The 16,292-nt window shown below is 48.0% G+C and overlaps 1 protein-coding gene across 1 annotated transcript in view; it reads left to right on the top strand.

The window, feature by feature from the left end:
• The first annotated feature begins 224 nt into the window (after positions 1 to 224).
• LOC147692864 (cadherin-related family member 3-like) overlaps positions 225 to 16,292 on the top strand; it is a 650,553-nt gene continuing 634,485 nt past the window's right edge. Inside the window, exon 1 of the mRNA XM_086939084.1 lies at positions 225 to 435. Coding sequence (XP_086795210.1) covers positions 390 to 435 — 46 coding nt within the window. The 5' untranslated portion in view covers positions 225 to 389. The remainder of the gene's footprint in view (positions 436 to 16,292) is intronic.

Below are 16,292 nucleotides of genomic sequence, written 5' to 3'. Positions count from 1 at the left end.
TATCTCTCATGGTAACAAAGCACGCACACTTTCCAATTTAATATGCACCTTAAGAGCATGCCCATATTCTTGTCAATGTAATTAACAGGAAGTGTTTTCAAAGGTGTTTCTGTGTTAGTCTAGGATTACATAGTCAGTATTCTTATTCAGGGAGTCCTGCATTTCATTAACAAAAAGGGAGTGGACTTTTGTGCAATCAACCTCGGCCGCTGTTTGTTTAGAACGCACAGCTGACAACTTTACACAATGTCCTTAGAAACAGCTTCTGTTTTTTTCAGAGGTGTATTTGATATCAGTTGCATTGGAGGGTTCATTTTGTTCAATAATTCAGGAGGCAGCGCAGGCAGACATCAATGAACTCGGAAGCCAAGAAGATTTAGGAAAAAAAAATGAAAATGTTTCTACAGGTTTCTTTGTTGTTAGGAATGTTTCCAGGTCAGTATTTCAACCATGTGATTTATTAAATGCATATTGTGAACTTGATTTAGATTTTTGAGTGACTATATCTTAATTCAGCTATTAGGCGGGTACATTTAAGGCAAACGTGGGCATATTTGTGTAAAATATCATTGCTTATCTAAAGATAATTTATTTTTCGGGATAGTCCCATTCAATTTAGATAAAGAAGGTGTGTAGTGCAGGTCTGGCTATATTTTGTTTGTACTGATTGCTAAATACCCTTGTACTTGCTGAAAAAGACTCTTCGATAATCATGCCCAATTACAGCATTCCTGTGTTTAATTTAGAAAACATTCCTGTTTTAGAAGCAGCGTGTTACTTCCTGTTAAGCAGGACCATTGTAATTATGCGGCAGTACAAGACCAAATCATGCCACAGGGTTAACTAAATTATGCAGCAAGAAAGAACAAATTATTTGGCGTAATTCGGCACATTTCTGATGCTGTTTCTTCATTATTTTGTAATTTTTACATATGGTAGCACTGATACTGAATGGGCAATGATTTTACCTCATTATTGCGGGTTCAGCAACCTACTAGAGCAATAAACAACATTAGAGAAGGGCTTCCACTGAGATAGAACCAAGTCGCCAAGCTTTTAGTAACTTTAGATCCAGTTGAGGTGGGAACAACTTTTTTGTTAAAATCTGCAGATTATGCAGTAGATTTTGGAGTATGTGGCAAATGTGGGCAATCCATAATTATGAGGAAAAAAACTGCAACCACAGAATCACATAATCCAGCGGCCCTTGTCTTATACTACTATTTCTTGCCAAGTTTGCATTAAGTAACCAGTTTTGGCAGAGCTGATTTCACGCTGAATAATCTATGGAGGTTGGATGGCGTTAAGAGATATGAAAGTTAATATGCCACTCAAACTTAACAAAGCATGCTGGCACTGATTTTATGCATGAGCATGGAGTCATGAATAACATAATTTTAGAACTCAGGGGCATATTACCAACAACTAGCAATAATTATCGCTGTGTTGGTTTAGCAGGGATATTTTTATCGCCGAGCTGCGGCGATTTTAATCGCTTGTGAACCTTGCTATTATCAAGGTTTATCTCCTAAGCGATAAAAATCGGCCAAAATGCATGAATATCGCTGAAAAGTCAGCGATAATCATGCATTACCGAGCTAATGCTCTTAGCCATGTTATCCACCTACCATTGGATAACAAGGCTAAGAACTGCTCAGGGGCAGGTGTTAGCTTTTGGAGATATTCGCGCTTAGCGCGATTATCTCCAAAAGTTGGTGATAGGAGATAGCGATGTTAGCGACTGTTTCCAGTCGCTAACATCTTGGCACGCCCACTTTGCATGTCATTAGTGATAAATATCACTGACATGCAAAGCGGGGCCCAAGATGTTCGCTATCTCCTACTAGCTGTCGCTAACTGGTGTTAGCGACAGCTAGGTAATAGGGAGATAATTTTATCTCCGCTTTCTTGGCTTTTAAAGCCAAAAAAGCGGAGATAAACCCCCTTGATAACATGCCCCTCAGTTGTCATATTTCAAGGCTTTCAGAAGAGTTCGCAAACCAGCACATTACAAGAAGCGTGCAGAACACTGGGACAACTGTATTGGGTATTTAACTCCAAAACAAATGGCTGTTTATATACTAAGCACAACGACAACCAAACACTTTTTATCGGGGATAAATACAGAAGATCATACCTGGATGAATTTATCCTATGAAAAATTCTCAGAATTACTCTTTCACAGGCGGGAATCTATGGTGAAACAATGCTTCCTGCAAATTATTCCTATTCTCACGCTGGCCTTCAAGGGATAACTTGTGATCCCATGGTTAAATACTAGGACCTAGAATTCCAGATCAATTATCAAGGATCAGTAACATTAGGTGTAGTAATGGCGCTCAACAATTCTGGGGCTGTTATGAGTGTTGGACCTGGGATCCTTGGAATGATTTGCCCCTTAACTTTATACCTTCCATCCTCCTGTTTTGCTGACTTTGTTCTTGCTGGCTTTACTGTGCAAGCTCAGCACTGGATTTAGATGGGGAACCCCAAGGCTCCTGATACCACTTCATGTGGGGTACTCCTTTACTTTTAAGTGATGGATGCGATATGTTTTGTTTAGAGAGCATTAATTAATGGATAGGTCAAGAGTGAAAACGTTTTTGAAATCATGGCTATGGATTATAATAGTTACATATACATATGCTCCTGAGGAGCGATTGTGTACTGAAATTAAATTATATGAAAACTGATATATTGAAGGAACAGATAGTTTGCCTTTATGAAGGGGTGATCCCTGAAACACGTGTTGGCTGGCTGTATCTGTTGATGAAGACTCAATAAATAAAGATTACCTATTTGAAACGAAAAAAGGAGTATGTCTGGATATATGAACTATTGACAAATGATTGCTTTACCCCCTGTGGAACATTTAAATACAAGGCTGCACCAGTAGGATTTCGGTGTTTGGAAGTTGTGGCGCTGGGCTATTAATTCCTTTCAACCACGAAGTATTGACTTGTCTTTACAGAAGGAAGCAACGCTACCTATATGAAAATTCCAGGAAATGGAAAGAAGTCTTAGGGATGGAATCAGACATTCTACTATTACTATTACACAAATTATAATCAGAATTTCTTATGGAACCCATTTTGGAAAGTCACCTAAACTAGAGAGAAAAATTATGTTGGATCATGAAGTGAGCCTTAAGCAGCTGGACATCAAGGCCCGGCAGAGTCCAGCAGTGATGGTGGCAGCATATGTACAGTGGCATCTAGAGACAAGATTCCTTAAGTTCATATTCCTAAAGGTCTGGTGCCTGACTTTTTTGTAGGGGATGACATTGACAAGAGGTTTGAAACTTTAAGGTGGCATTCCTGTTGCATAGGATCCCCGAGGAGGACTGGGGACAAGCCACTGGAAGCATATCCCAAGTGAGGTGAAGGGCGCCGTACTGGCCCTATAGAAGGGGGACAGGATGAGGTATTCCACCATGAAGGAAACCCTTGTAAGCAAGAATGGACTCTTGAAAAGAACATGCAGACATTTAGGGACAGCAAGAAGCTGGCCCATCACTCCTGGGTAGATTGTGTGGATCCTTTTGCAAGGCACTGGGTGAAGGGCAGTGAAATGGAGGATTACCAAGGACTGTATAACTTGATAGCAAAAGAGCACATGTTCAGTTTTTGTTTTTCAGATCTGTGCCAACACCTTTTTGACAGTGAGCTCACTGGCCCCAGGGAAATGCTAATGGAGGCTGACCGCTGACTCAGCACCAGGGTCCAAAAAAATGTACGGAGGGAATCACCACTATGGTGGGCAGGGACCCCACTAGAAGGAGGTGGGAGACAACATAAAAACAAGGTGTTCTCTAAAGGTCCTCCAACTAGTTCTAAGGGTCAGGAATCTCTACCTGAACAGAGAAAGAAGTGGTTCCCTGATAATAAGTCCTCAGAGAAGGCAACCCCTAAATCCTATGAGAGCCAACAGGTTGGGAACTACAAGGGGAATGCCAGGTGATCCAAGCGGGTACATTCCCCCAGTGGTGAGCAGATACCAGGGTTGGTTAGCTTAGTGATTTGGGAGGAGATTGCCCCAGATAGTTTAGGGGCTAGTGTAGAGGTTACCCTAGTGTCCCTAGGTGACAGAGAGCTCACATGCATAGTAACACTAGGAAATACAGGCAGTGGGTCAACAGCAATGGGCAGAGGGAGGAGTCTCTGAGAGACACTGGAGCCAGCATGACAGTCATATGTAACTGGTGACCTCAGAGCAGGTAGTTTCTAATGCATTCTACAAGAGTTTTGCAGCTGACAACCCAGTGGTTCTGGTTCTCTTTGAGTGGGGGCTCCCAGGTTCCTTGAGGGTAGCAGTGCCTGTAAATGGTCTGCTAGGCAATGACTTACAGCACACCAGCTGGAAGGAGGTAAGCTCAGGTCACACCTGGAGATGTTAGGGTTGCCTGGGTGGGTGTGCCTGGCTGCACGGTCCATGGCCACCCAAGAGGGTAGGCAGGAGGACCTGGAGCCTGGAAGAATGGTCCAGGTGTCTGCCAAAAAGAGGAAGGGTAAGGGGCGCAGGAAATCATCTCCTGGAACTCCCACAGTCTGGGAGGAGTCTGAACCTGAGGGTGGTGCCCCAGAACATACAGGTGAACCTACCTGAACTGGTGGTGCCCCAGAACATTGCCACCCTGGTGAACCTACCTGAACTGAGCAACTATCAGAAGAAATAGGGCCCCACCAGTGAGAGGTTATGCTGTACTCTTGAGGGCCTATGGTGGCAGACTGAGCCCAAGGCAGCTGGCAACACCTCTGATGATGGCCTGATCTGTTGGGAGAATGCTTTCCTATATAGTGAGCCTAAGGTTCCTGAGCCTAGTACAACCCATGTGTTGGTGGTCCCCCAGCGCTACAAGGCCTTCCTACAGGAGCTGGCTCATGATCTTCACCTGGCAGGTCATCTAGGGTTGGATTCCACTTTTACTGGCATCGGATCATGCTCTACCTACCAGGTCAGTGGCAAGTTAGCAGGGAAGCTCAAGGCTCCGCTGCTGCCATTCCCCATCAATCCCTCTGAATGGGTGCGCATCAACATTGTTGGGTGCATGACCTCTAAGACAGCCCCTGACAACAGGTTCATCCTGGCCTTGGAGGACCGTGCCAACCAGTATCTGGAGGCTATACCCCTGAGGAAAATTACTGCGCCCCAGTGGCTATGGCACCAATGGGGATATTTACTCATGTGCACATCAATGCCTGGTAGTATCTGACTGTGGTACGAACTTCATGTCTGCGTACATCTAGTCCATGCTCTTAAAGCTAAAAGAAGAGGACAAGGCTCAACCTGTAGCCTTCATCAGTAGGAAGTTATTTTCCAGAGAACAGAGGTAGATTGCAATAGAAAGGGAAGCCTTTACAGGGTTCTGGGCACTGAAGAAGTTGAGACCATACCTGTTTGAGGCTCACTTCCAGGTTCAGACAGAGCACTAATGTAGATGGATATTTCAGATGAGGGGTGAGAATCCCAAACTGTTGAGGTAGTCAGTCTCCCTACGGGGAAAGGAGTTTACGCTGGATCACATTTCTGGAACAGACCATGCCAATGCTGGATGTCACTTCAGATTTCTCCGCCTTAGTGAAGAGAACTCATAGGGGGTTGGGTAATTCTCCCCACTTTCAGCTGGTGGGGACACATGTTAGACCTGACATAGTTTCCATGGTTTTCCCCCTAGCGTTTTCCCTTCCATTCTCCTGTTTTTGCGGACTTCGTTTTTGTTGGCTTTAGGACTCTGCACACGTTACCACTGCTAATCAGTGCTACAGTGCTTGTGATGTCTCCCTTAAACATGGTAACATTGGTTTACACCCAACTGACACATTTAATTTACTTGTACGTCCCTAGTAAAGTAGTACGACATGTAGCCAGTGTCTGTAAATTAATTGTTATCAGTGGGCCTACAGCACTGATTGTGCACTCACTTAAGCAACCTTTCAATCCTGTCTCAGCCCTGCTTTATAGCTCGTGTGTGCAGTTATAAACTGCCATTGTTACCTAACAAAATAAACCTTTTACCATGCTCAAAACCTCCTTTTTAATATATATGTCACCTTTATGATAGGTCTAAACAACCCACAGGGCAGAGTGTAGTGTATTTAAAAATTTGGACATATACTTTTCAGTTAGTGAAAACCTTTAAAATAGTTTTTCACTACTGCAAGGTCTGCCTTTCCCATAGGATAACATTGGATTAATGTATCAACTTTCATAAGTGATAACTTTCAATTGGAGCAGGGAGGAATGTTTAGTTTGGCGTCTAAAGAATCGTCATTTAAAACCCACCTAATTGTTAAAATTTGATTTTTAGTAATGATCAGAAAAATTTCACTTTTAGAGAGTTTACATGTGCTTGTCCAATCCATTTAGTGCTATCAGCCTGTATTGTGGAAGAGGCGTGGCGCAGCGGCCAGGATGCCTGACACCGGTGCCTGACACCGGCCCACAGGGTTCATGGTTCAATCCCCGGCTCCGGTGGCAGGTTAGCCCAGAACCATGTGACTCTGGGCAATAGCTTGCTTAATCTTCCCGATGGCCCCCAGTGCCGGGACACCTCCGTCGGAGGTAGCTGTGCGCTTTACAAATGCTGGCATTTACATTTTTATTTTTATCATGGGCCACCTGGCTAGGTGTATCTGGCAGCTTGTCTTTTTGTGTCATTCCCAGACAGTGAGACAAAAGGGAAGAGATGCTGGCAGGACTCTGGCAGGACTCTGACTTGATGTGGGGGGGAACTGTTACCTACCACACTTAAACATTACAAAGGCTCTGCCTAAGCACACTCTAAGGCAGAGGTCTTCAAACTATTTTGGTCTGAGCCCCCCTTGCCAAAATGTTTTGAAGTTGGGCCCCCCTCCAAAACTATATGGCAAGGATTTGTGGAGTGGGAGGAATGATCACAGGGGGCAGGGATCATGAGACCATTTCAGATTTACAAGTCCTGGATGCCACATTTGCGCCACCTTTGCGTCACTTTTGTGATGCAGGGGCGGCGCAAAGCCAGCGCCATGCTGCCGGGTATTTATAACGTGACGCATCTGGGAGATGCGTGACATTGTGAAGCCCTGCACCACATGTGGGCGTTCTGTCACAGGGGGAGGGTGTTCCAGAGCAGGAATGTCTCCTAAAAGTGGCTGAGTGAAATCTACAAGATTTCACTCAGTCACTTTTAAGGCCATGTTCCGTCAAACCCCTGCACCTGCTTGAAGCAGGCGTAAGGATTGACGCAGCATGTTAGGCATAGAGGCACCCCGAGCCTTGCTGGAGCTGCGTCACGCTTGCAACGCAACTCCAGCAATGCGTCACCTTTAGGGCAGCAGATGCGTTATGCATCTGTCTCTTCTTGCCCCATGGTAAATGCGGCGCATCCATGGTGGCGCAGGAGGTATCTGCCGTGACGCACAATAACTGGCGCATCCCTGCTGATATGCAGGGATGCGCCAGTTTGTGTAAATCTGCCCCTAAATATGCAGCACCAAGCAAGAACAGAATAGATGCCTCTATCTGCAAAACCTCAAAGTCCTTTTCCAATCGTCACTGTGGTGCAGTAATTGAGTCCAGGACAAGTCACCATCATGTCTGTCAATGCCCCAACGAGAATGTTAGGTGATGAATGGCATCCATGTACCACTCTCCTGCATGTAATCGCCACACTTGAAAACAAAATCGAAAACATTGCTAGCACTTTATTCTCACCAGCTCCAAAATACAAAAATGCAGCAGTATGTTCTGTGAGGTTGTAGTTGTGCAAAGTTTATTATTCACTAAAAAAGAAAAATCCCTTATTTGTTGTGCATCCCAAAACGTAGTTCTTTAGTAAATTTCTATGTGATAAATTTCAATGACCACTGGCAGTTTGGAGGGAATCTCTCTGTTTATATCTTCCACCGCACCTTTCCGAGTTGCTTAAACACTTTTGTAGTTTAATGTGCGTTTCTATATGTAGTTACTCCAAGGTCAACAGGAAACATTAGAATGCAATATTTCCCTTCTTTTTAGCCTGGTCTTTGACCCTAACATCACACTCGCGGCCTCCCCAGTGCCATTAACTAATACATCCTTTCACTTTTTTTGTGGCGTTTAATTGCTGCATGTAAATGAAGACAGCGTATACCGGCGTCTTTCGCGTTTAAAGGCTATCTTCATTTGCATGTAATTGCAGACCATTTGGCGCCCCCCTGGCAGCACATCCATTTGGCGCGCCCCACAGTTTGAAGACCTCTGCTCTAAGGGTTTCACACTAGTCCTTTGTGACCCCCATACAAGCTGTGAATAGGGCAGGGAGACAAGAAATTCCAAGCTTCTCTGGGGGTGGAAACCTCCAGAACCTTCTCCTGCTTCAAAGTCGGGACTAGGTATAAATAGCGAACCTTCAGACCAAACTCTTTTTTAGTACAGCTCTGGATGGGTGAAAGACTCAGAAGGACTGCTGTGCTGCTGTGCTAGTGGGACTGCTACTCTATTGCCCTGTTGCACTGCTGCCCAGCTGCCTGATTGAGAAGGAATGGTCCTGCATCTTGAACCCAGGACCACCAGAGTGACTCCAAGGGCTAGTTGGCTGGCCTCCTGGTCAGAGCTTCAGGGATAGAAAAGGCTCCAACCACCTTGAACCCAGCATCTGGGCTCTGTCTTCTGTGAGTCCTACACCAAAGTGGTACCAGCCAGTCCTGGACCCTTGGAAGTGGACTTGAACATGCTCTGTCAGCCCAGCTGTGATCCTGTGAGCAGAACCGATGCAGCGTGATGCAACTCCTCGCAGTTGCATCAGAACCCTAGCAGCGTGACACATCCTAGATGCTGGCCCTTGCATCGAAACCCACATTCTTCTCAGAACCACTGCTGCATGATGCATCCCTGACGTGGGCCTTTGCTTCACAAACCCCTCGTTGACAGCCACCTCCATGATGATGCACCCCCACTGCTTCTAAGGAACCATTAGTGTGTGATGCATCTTCAACAAAGGACTTCCCATCGCAAGTCTCTTGTTGATGGCATCCTTGATGATTACACTGGACTGTGTTCACAGGCTCACAGTTCCTTGGAACCACCACTGTGCAATGCATCTTTGACGCAGTATCTTGCAATGCTCTGCAACCTTGACAATGTGACTTTGTCCGGGTCTGGTGCACAGTTGATTTATGCTTTGAATCACTTTTTTCACTTACTTCTTTAAAATTGCATAGCTTCAATACTACTGATTGGATTTTTGTCGCTTTGTTCTCAAATATTTTGTTTATTTGACTAAATTTTTCTAAATTGGTGTTGGATTTTTCTTGTGTTGCGTTTTCTCTTTAATACTGTTTGCAATGCTGCATAAATACTTTACTCATTACCTCTAAGTTAAGCCTGACTGCTTTGTGCCCGGCAACCTGAGGGTTAAGCATGGATACATTTGGGGTTGCTTGTGACTTCACCCAGAATAGAATTGTGGTTTCTGTTTGAGCCAGGTTTCACCCTCCTCAACCAGCAGCCCATTTTCCTACAACTGATATGTAACATAATGTTAATATGGGTATAGGGCTTCATATATATTTATAGTTTTCTACTGCTTATTTGGTTTAAAGGTGCCAATATCCTACTATTAAAGCATTATAAAATAGTTTCAGGTTAATTCTCTAATAGTTATTAAAAAATCGTGGCCATCACATTTAGTCAATATGGAGAAAAGGTCCTTATGTGTGAGTTTCAGCACTAGGATACCCTCACCAGTGATAGTTCACCTTACAAATACACATAACATGAAGTAATAGTGAGAGCAATCATGGCATATATAGAGTACATGAAAATCGGTTTCTAATGTAAACTACCAACATTTTTAGGCAATTGATTTCAAGCCCAGAGCTTAGACTTGATAGTGAAAATCCGGTAACTGTGGGAATATAGGCTCACCAGGTTCTGGTCGTTGTTTATCACTGCAAAAGTGCTCTGTGGTATAAAGAGGGCCACTGGAATTTAATGGCAGGGGAGAATAAAGTATGTGTCTTGGTTGACTAAATTATGTGGCAAGAAATTCAAAATTTGCGGCCTTACAGAGCCCCTTTTATGGTAGTATTACTTCATCATTTTAGGGTCTATACAAACACGTATTTTGGAGTACATAAAGTAATTTGCTTGTAATACAGACCACAAACGTCTACAATTGTAATAAAATGGGAACGTTCAGGGGGTATTCATATTTAATTTGTACAAATAGAAAGAGCTGTGCCCTCTTTGCACTTTTACTAATAGGGAGTTGGACGTTTTGAGGACAATTCAAGAATTCATGTAATAGTATGAAAAAAGGGCTCTTATAATACTTCTTTCATAGTCATAAATGTTGTTGTGAATTGCCCGTGTGTGTTTGTTTTTACATGTTATCAGAGTCTGACTAACAAATTCACTTTATTAGTATTGGTTTAATACCTCATTGCCGCAATGAACAACTAAAAGATGACTTGCCACTGCATGGTTAAAGGCCATCCACTGTGTGGCTGCATGTGTAGCAGTGTTGTGATACGTTTGGATTCATTTGAGCTAGAAACACATTTGTTTCTTAAAGTCTGCAAAATATGCTGAAGATGATAACTTATGTGAGAAGTACAACAAATTCATAACTATGCAGAAAATGTAGGACCCGCAGAATTGCATAAATCCAGTGGCCTTGAATATTAGCACATAAAACGTAGCTGAAACACTGTGATGTGCCTGACTAAGTTCTTTTGTGCCTTTGTGTTTTGAAGATCGAGTTCTTTTGTGCCTTGAGTTTGAGGAATGCATGCTGTAAGCTGTACTAAATTCCATAAGCCAGTGCTCCTTTCAGTGTGCAAGGCAACAGCATACAGCCTGCTGGCAGGGGCCGAGTAATATGAGCTTTTCAAAAATGAGAGAGTTAAAAAAGGTATTTAGCAGAATATGATTTGTCATTACCCAATTTACAAAACTGAAAGTCTTCAGGGTTTGAATGTTTGAAAGTTAAAACACTGAAACACTAACACACAATCACAGAAAGAGTTCTACACATAGACACTTGGAAATACTCAAACACACAACCAAGCAAACATATACACACATTCACAAACTACCACATTCAAGCAGGTGCACACGTAAATATGTGCCCATTTAGAAACAACCAAGCATTAAAAACACACACACGCACAAACACTCACACTCATGCATGCACGCACATGTAAAGTGGCAGGTGAGGCCTACCACGTGGCACGGAGGTGCCGGCAAAGGAGGTACACTGACACCAGTTGAGGGTTAGCCGGAAAGACCCCGAGCGGTCTTCCGCATGTTTATTTATACCCCGGCGCGAGCCCGCCCCGGGGTTGTGCGTGCGTGCGTGGGGGAAAAGATACATTGTAGTGGAGAGCCCGAGTGGCTCTCTACATCCCTCCTTTGTTTTAGTTCTTTCTGCTCCCAGCCACTCGAAACACAGTTCACGGAGATGTCCATGCAAAGTCTCTCAGCCGTTGGCTGGGCATTGGATTGGGCCTCAGGCTGTAGCGACGACTTCGGATCCCAGATGGTTCGACAACCCCAGCCGGGGCTGCCCTCGGATCATCGCTCGATTCTGGGGCCCTTGGCTGACTCCGCTCGCTGCCGAGGCCGGGTGGCATTGGCCTCGGTTGACTCTCTCCGCGTGTCGGTCCTGGCAGAGAACACGGGGACCTGGGACAGCTGGCGTCTTCCAGCACCAGCTCTTCCGCTTCCATTTCTTCCGCTCGCTGGTGCCCAACGGCTGCGTCAGATGCCTTCCTGAAGCATGAGACGTTTCGTGTCACCGTCTGTCCGTTTCTTTTAGCTGTGACCATTGTCCCTTGAACCCTTTCTACTATCCACACTTCGGGCTCAAACGGTGTTCGAAACTTCCATCCTGGATAGCGATCCTTGACGACTACTGCATCCCCTTCTTTGATATCCGATTCTTTGGCGCGGCGACGTAGGCTTGCTTTGGCGTTGGTGACCTGTCTCCTTGCCTGAGTGGCATCGGCATCTCTCTCCGTCGGCACCCACGCACTCACAGTGGGTATGCCGTCTCTGGGGGCCCGCTTGAACAGTACGTTAGCCGGGGCGCACTTTGTCGTCGAGTGCGGCGTTTGCCGATAGGCTCCTAGAAACTGATCCAGGGCTATCTCCAGACCTTCCCCATTGTCGACCGCTATCCGAAGGGCTCTGTTTATTGTCCGAATCAGCCTCTCCACTTCTCCGTTGGCTTGAGGCCACAGCGGGGTGATCTTTCTATGCTTGATTCGGAGGGATTCCAGGTATGATTGGAACTCTCGCCCTTGAAAGGGGGGTCCGTTGTCGGACTTGATTTCCTCGGGAAGTCCCATTGTGGCGAACACGCGGTTTAGCACCTTTCTGACGTGTGGGAAAGCTGTGGATGCGATGACTTCCACGATGGGGAATTTCGAGAAGGAGTCCACCAGCACCAACATGTGCCTTCCGTCCGGGAAGCTGCCAAAGTCAATACTGAGTTGGGTCCAGGGAGCCCGAGGCGCATCTTCCGTGATTACCGGTGCTGGAGCTGGTTCGCCCCCGGTGATCGTGCATGCGTGGCAGGACCGTATCATTGTCTCAACGTGGCTGTCCATCGCTGGAAACCACACCTTGCTCCGTAGGCGCGCCTTCGTCTTAGCCATACCTTGGTGCCCCACGTGTGCCAGGCTTAAAGCTCGTTGTTGAAGGCTCTCTGGCATGACGAGGAGGTGTCCTCGCAGGATCACTCCTTCCTCCCCCACACTGAGTTCACTGCGTATGTGCCATAGCTGCTGTCTAGCATGGCTGACTTCCGGACGGAGGCTAGCTGCGCCATCGAGGAAGCGGGCCCATTGATTTCCCTCGAGGGCTCGACGGACTTTCGTGAGGGTCTCATCTTCAGCTGTGGCGTCTCCGATCTCCTTGAGGGTCATGTTGTCTGGACACGTGGCCTGCGTGACCATGTGCACGATCTCCTCCACTTCCTCTCCGTCCTCGGTGGGTGGCAGTTGTGAGGTGCCGTCCTGGTGCCGTGACAGGTAGTCAGCGGGGTTGTGAGCCCCGGGCCGGAACACAACTTTGAATCGGTAGCCCTGTAGCTGAACGGCCCACCGTTCGATCCGTGGGGGAGCCAATCTTGAGGTCCCGGCGAAGAGGGGTAGGAGAGGCTTGTGGTCCGTGACCACGGTGAATTCCTGTCCACAGAGGTAGAGATGAAAGTGCTGGCAGGCCCATTTGATGGCCAGGGCCTCCCTCTCTATATGTGCGTATCTGGTCTCTGTGTCTGTCAGTGCCTTGCTGGCAAAGGCGACTGGTCTCCATTACTCCGGACCATACTCTTGCAAGAGAACGGCTCCTTGTTCCACAGGACTGGCCTCCACAATCAGTTCGGTTCTTCTCCTTGGCTGGAAGTAGACCATGGTGGTGTTGTCCAGAAGACCAGCCTTGACGTTCTGGAATGCTTTGTTGGCGGCCGCAGTCCAGTCCCATTTCTGATCAGCTCGGGTGAGAGCCCGGAGGGGTTCCGCGATGGCAGCCAGGTTCGGAATGAACCGGCCGCAGTACGTGGCCATGCCCAAGAAACTGCGCACTTCAGTCGGGTTTCGAGGCGTGCTGGCCGCTTTGATCGCCTCCGCTTTCTTTGGGTCCACTTTGAGGCCTTCCCTGGTGAACGTGTATCCGAAGAAGTCCACCGATTCTTGGTAGAAAGCACATTTGGCTCGGTGTAAGGTCAGCCCGCTGTCAGCAAGCCTCTGTAGGGTCGCCCTCAGGTTGGTGTGATGTTCTTCGAGGGTTGAAGAGTACACTAGAATATCATCACTCAGGTTGATTACACCCGTCAGTCCTGACAGCACCTCACGGATGGCGTTTTGAAAGACCTCGGCTGCCGATGACACGCCGAAGCTGAGCCGGGTGTAGCGACGCAGACCTACGTGCGTCGAAAAAGTGGTGATGTATCTGCTGGCTGGCTCCAACTCTAGCTGGTGGTAACCTGAGTTGAGGTCCAGCTTCGAAAACCACTTCGCCCCGTTGAGGTCAGCTATGATATCATCCATGGTGGGGGTGATATGCCTCTCGCGCTTGACGGCGGTGTTCGGGAGTCTCATATCCACACATAAGCGAATGGCTCCTGGCTGCTTTGGCTTGGGGGCGATGACCAACGGGGAGACCCAGGGTGTCGGCCCAGACACCTTCTCGCTCACCCCCAGCTCTTCGAGCTTCCGTAGCTCCTCTTCTACTTGTGGCCAGAGATTGAAAGGTACCCGCCTATGCCTGAGTGCGACGGGCCTGACCGTAGTGTCTATGTGGAGTTTGAACCTCCGTCCCTTGAGTTTGCCGAGGCCTTTGAACAGCTCGGGGAAGTCTTTTAGCATGAAATCCGCGTGTGCTTGGTGCACCTGGTTGGCAAAGAATACCAGGCCGAGATCTTCCGCGGTGTGGCAACTCAGGAGGGTGCCTTTCTTGCCTTCTGTGATGTGGAATTTGGTCTCCGTAGAGTATTCCCCGTTGACTACGGTGGTTTGTATTACCCCTCGTAGAGGTAGCGGTTCCGTACTTCCATACGTGTATATTCTGGCCGTGGACGGTGCCAGTATCGGCTTCGGGGACATTTTGTCATATTGATCCGAGTCCATGACGTTGACGGACGCTCCGGTATCTATCAGCGCGTTGACGTTCGTCCCGTCAACGGTGATGGAGCACATGGGCGGTGGCCTCCGTTTCGTAGATGCTCGGCTAACATAGGAGATGACGTATACTTCGTCATCTTCGTCGTCCTCGTACCTGGGCCGTCGGTCCAGTGCCTCGGTGTCCGGCGGGGGTCGCTCCTGATCGAGCGATAGCTGTTGGATCCGCTGCGTCACCGCACTGGCACGTGGGCCTGCTGATTTGAATTTGCCTCCCCGGCAAACAGCGGCAAAATGGTTGAGGCGCCGGCACTTGAGGCATGTCTTGCCTCTTGCACTGCACGTGGCGGTGGCAGGGTGATCCTCTCCGCAGTACCCGCAGCGGTTGCTCCGTGGAGCGCCTTATCGCTGCCTCACTGGCGGGAATTGCCTGTGAATGGCGTCACTCGCTCTTCCTTGATGGTCGGGGTACGCGCCGTCGTCGGAGTGATGACTGGGGTACGCAACGCCACCTCCATCTCTTCAGCTCTGGTATCGGACAGTTCATGTGATCTGGCCAGGATGAGTATCTCATCGAGCGATATTCCTGGTTGCCTGAGGATTAATCTTCTCAGCAGCTTCGACTTGCATCCGACGATGATTTGATCCCTGATTTCTTCCCTAGGGTCGGTGAACGGGCACGTGCTCGCAAGTCGACGGAGTCGAGCATAGTACATGTCGACGGATTCGGACTCAGTTTGCCAGGCACGCTTGAACTTGAATTTTTCAAAGTCATTGTTTAGCTGCGGGTCGAAATGGGCATTTAGGGCCGCGACAGCGGCATCGTAGTCATCCTCGGGTCCGGTATTGGGGAGCGATTCGAACAAGTCGTAGATTTCTTGTCCCCCATAGAGGATGAGCAGTGATCTCTTTACCGTCCCATCTGTTTCTCTGGTTCCCTTGAAATATAGATTCAGGCGTCCGACCCACGCTCTCCATCGGAGCGCGGCCGTTGCTGGGTCTGACGTTTCGCTGAACGGCGGGATGGGCGCTGCGCCGGCATACAGGTGGGCAGGCTGTGCAGGAGTAGTGGGCCCAGCTGGGGCCTGGTTTCCTTGTGGGAGGATAGCAGGTGGCGGTGGCTGAGCAACTCCGTCTTGAGCCGCTCCTGCGTCTAGACTCATAGTGAGGTTCTGTGTGAGGAGGTTTGGTGCTTTCCGGGGTCGTGATTGTGCTTGAGGTGGGGCGCCAGGAGCTTGTCGTCTGCTGGTACACCGTGCTGCTGCGTGTGTCCCCTGTGTTTCCTCCTATCTTGCAGTGCACTGCCTCTTATCTTTAATCTTCTCTTTCCCCCAATGTCTTAATTGTACAGTATTGTCCTGATCTTCAACTGCCTTCCCGGGTAGAGCGGGGCTTGAATTGCTTTAGCCAATGCTTGATGGAGCTGTGCGTGCAGCGCGGGCCAGAAGAGCGAGGGCAGAGTGCAGCGCAGAGCCCCGCGCGCACACGCAGCAGAGGCGTCGCTCGAAAGCTGTCTGGAGAGAGGCGGGCCTGCTCCGGGCCGCAGTCACGTGGTCCCGCAGGTGCACTTCCTTCTCGCCGGCCGGCGAGACGAGGGGAGCGCGGTGAGCGCGCAGGCGGGGTAGAAGGAACACTCACCCGCAGGAAGCAGAAACCGATTCTCAGCGCCGCGAGTCCCGCCAGCTGAAGGCGCACCCTCACGGGTGACGC

The sequence above is a fragment of the Lissotriton vulgaris genome, chromosome 9, assembly GCF_964263255.1.
Source record: "Lissotriton vulgaris chromosome 9, aLisVul1.2, whole genome shotgun sequence".
Taxonomy (NCBI): domain Eukaryota; kingdom Metazoa; phylum Chordata; class Amphibia; order Caudata; family Salamandridae; genus Lissotriton; species Lissotriton vulgaris.
The sequence above is the reverse complement of the archived record's forward strand: the minus strand, read 5'-3'. Positions and strand labels throughout refer to the sequence as shown.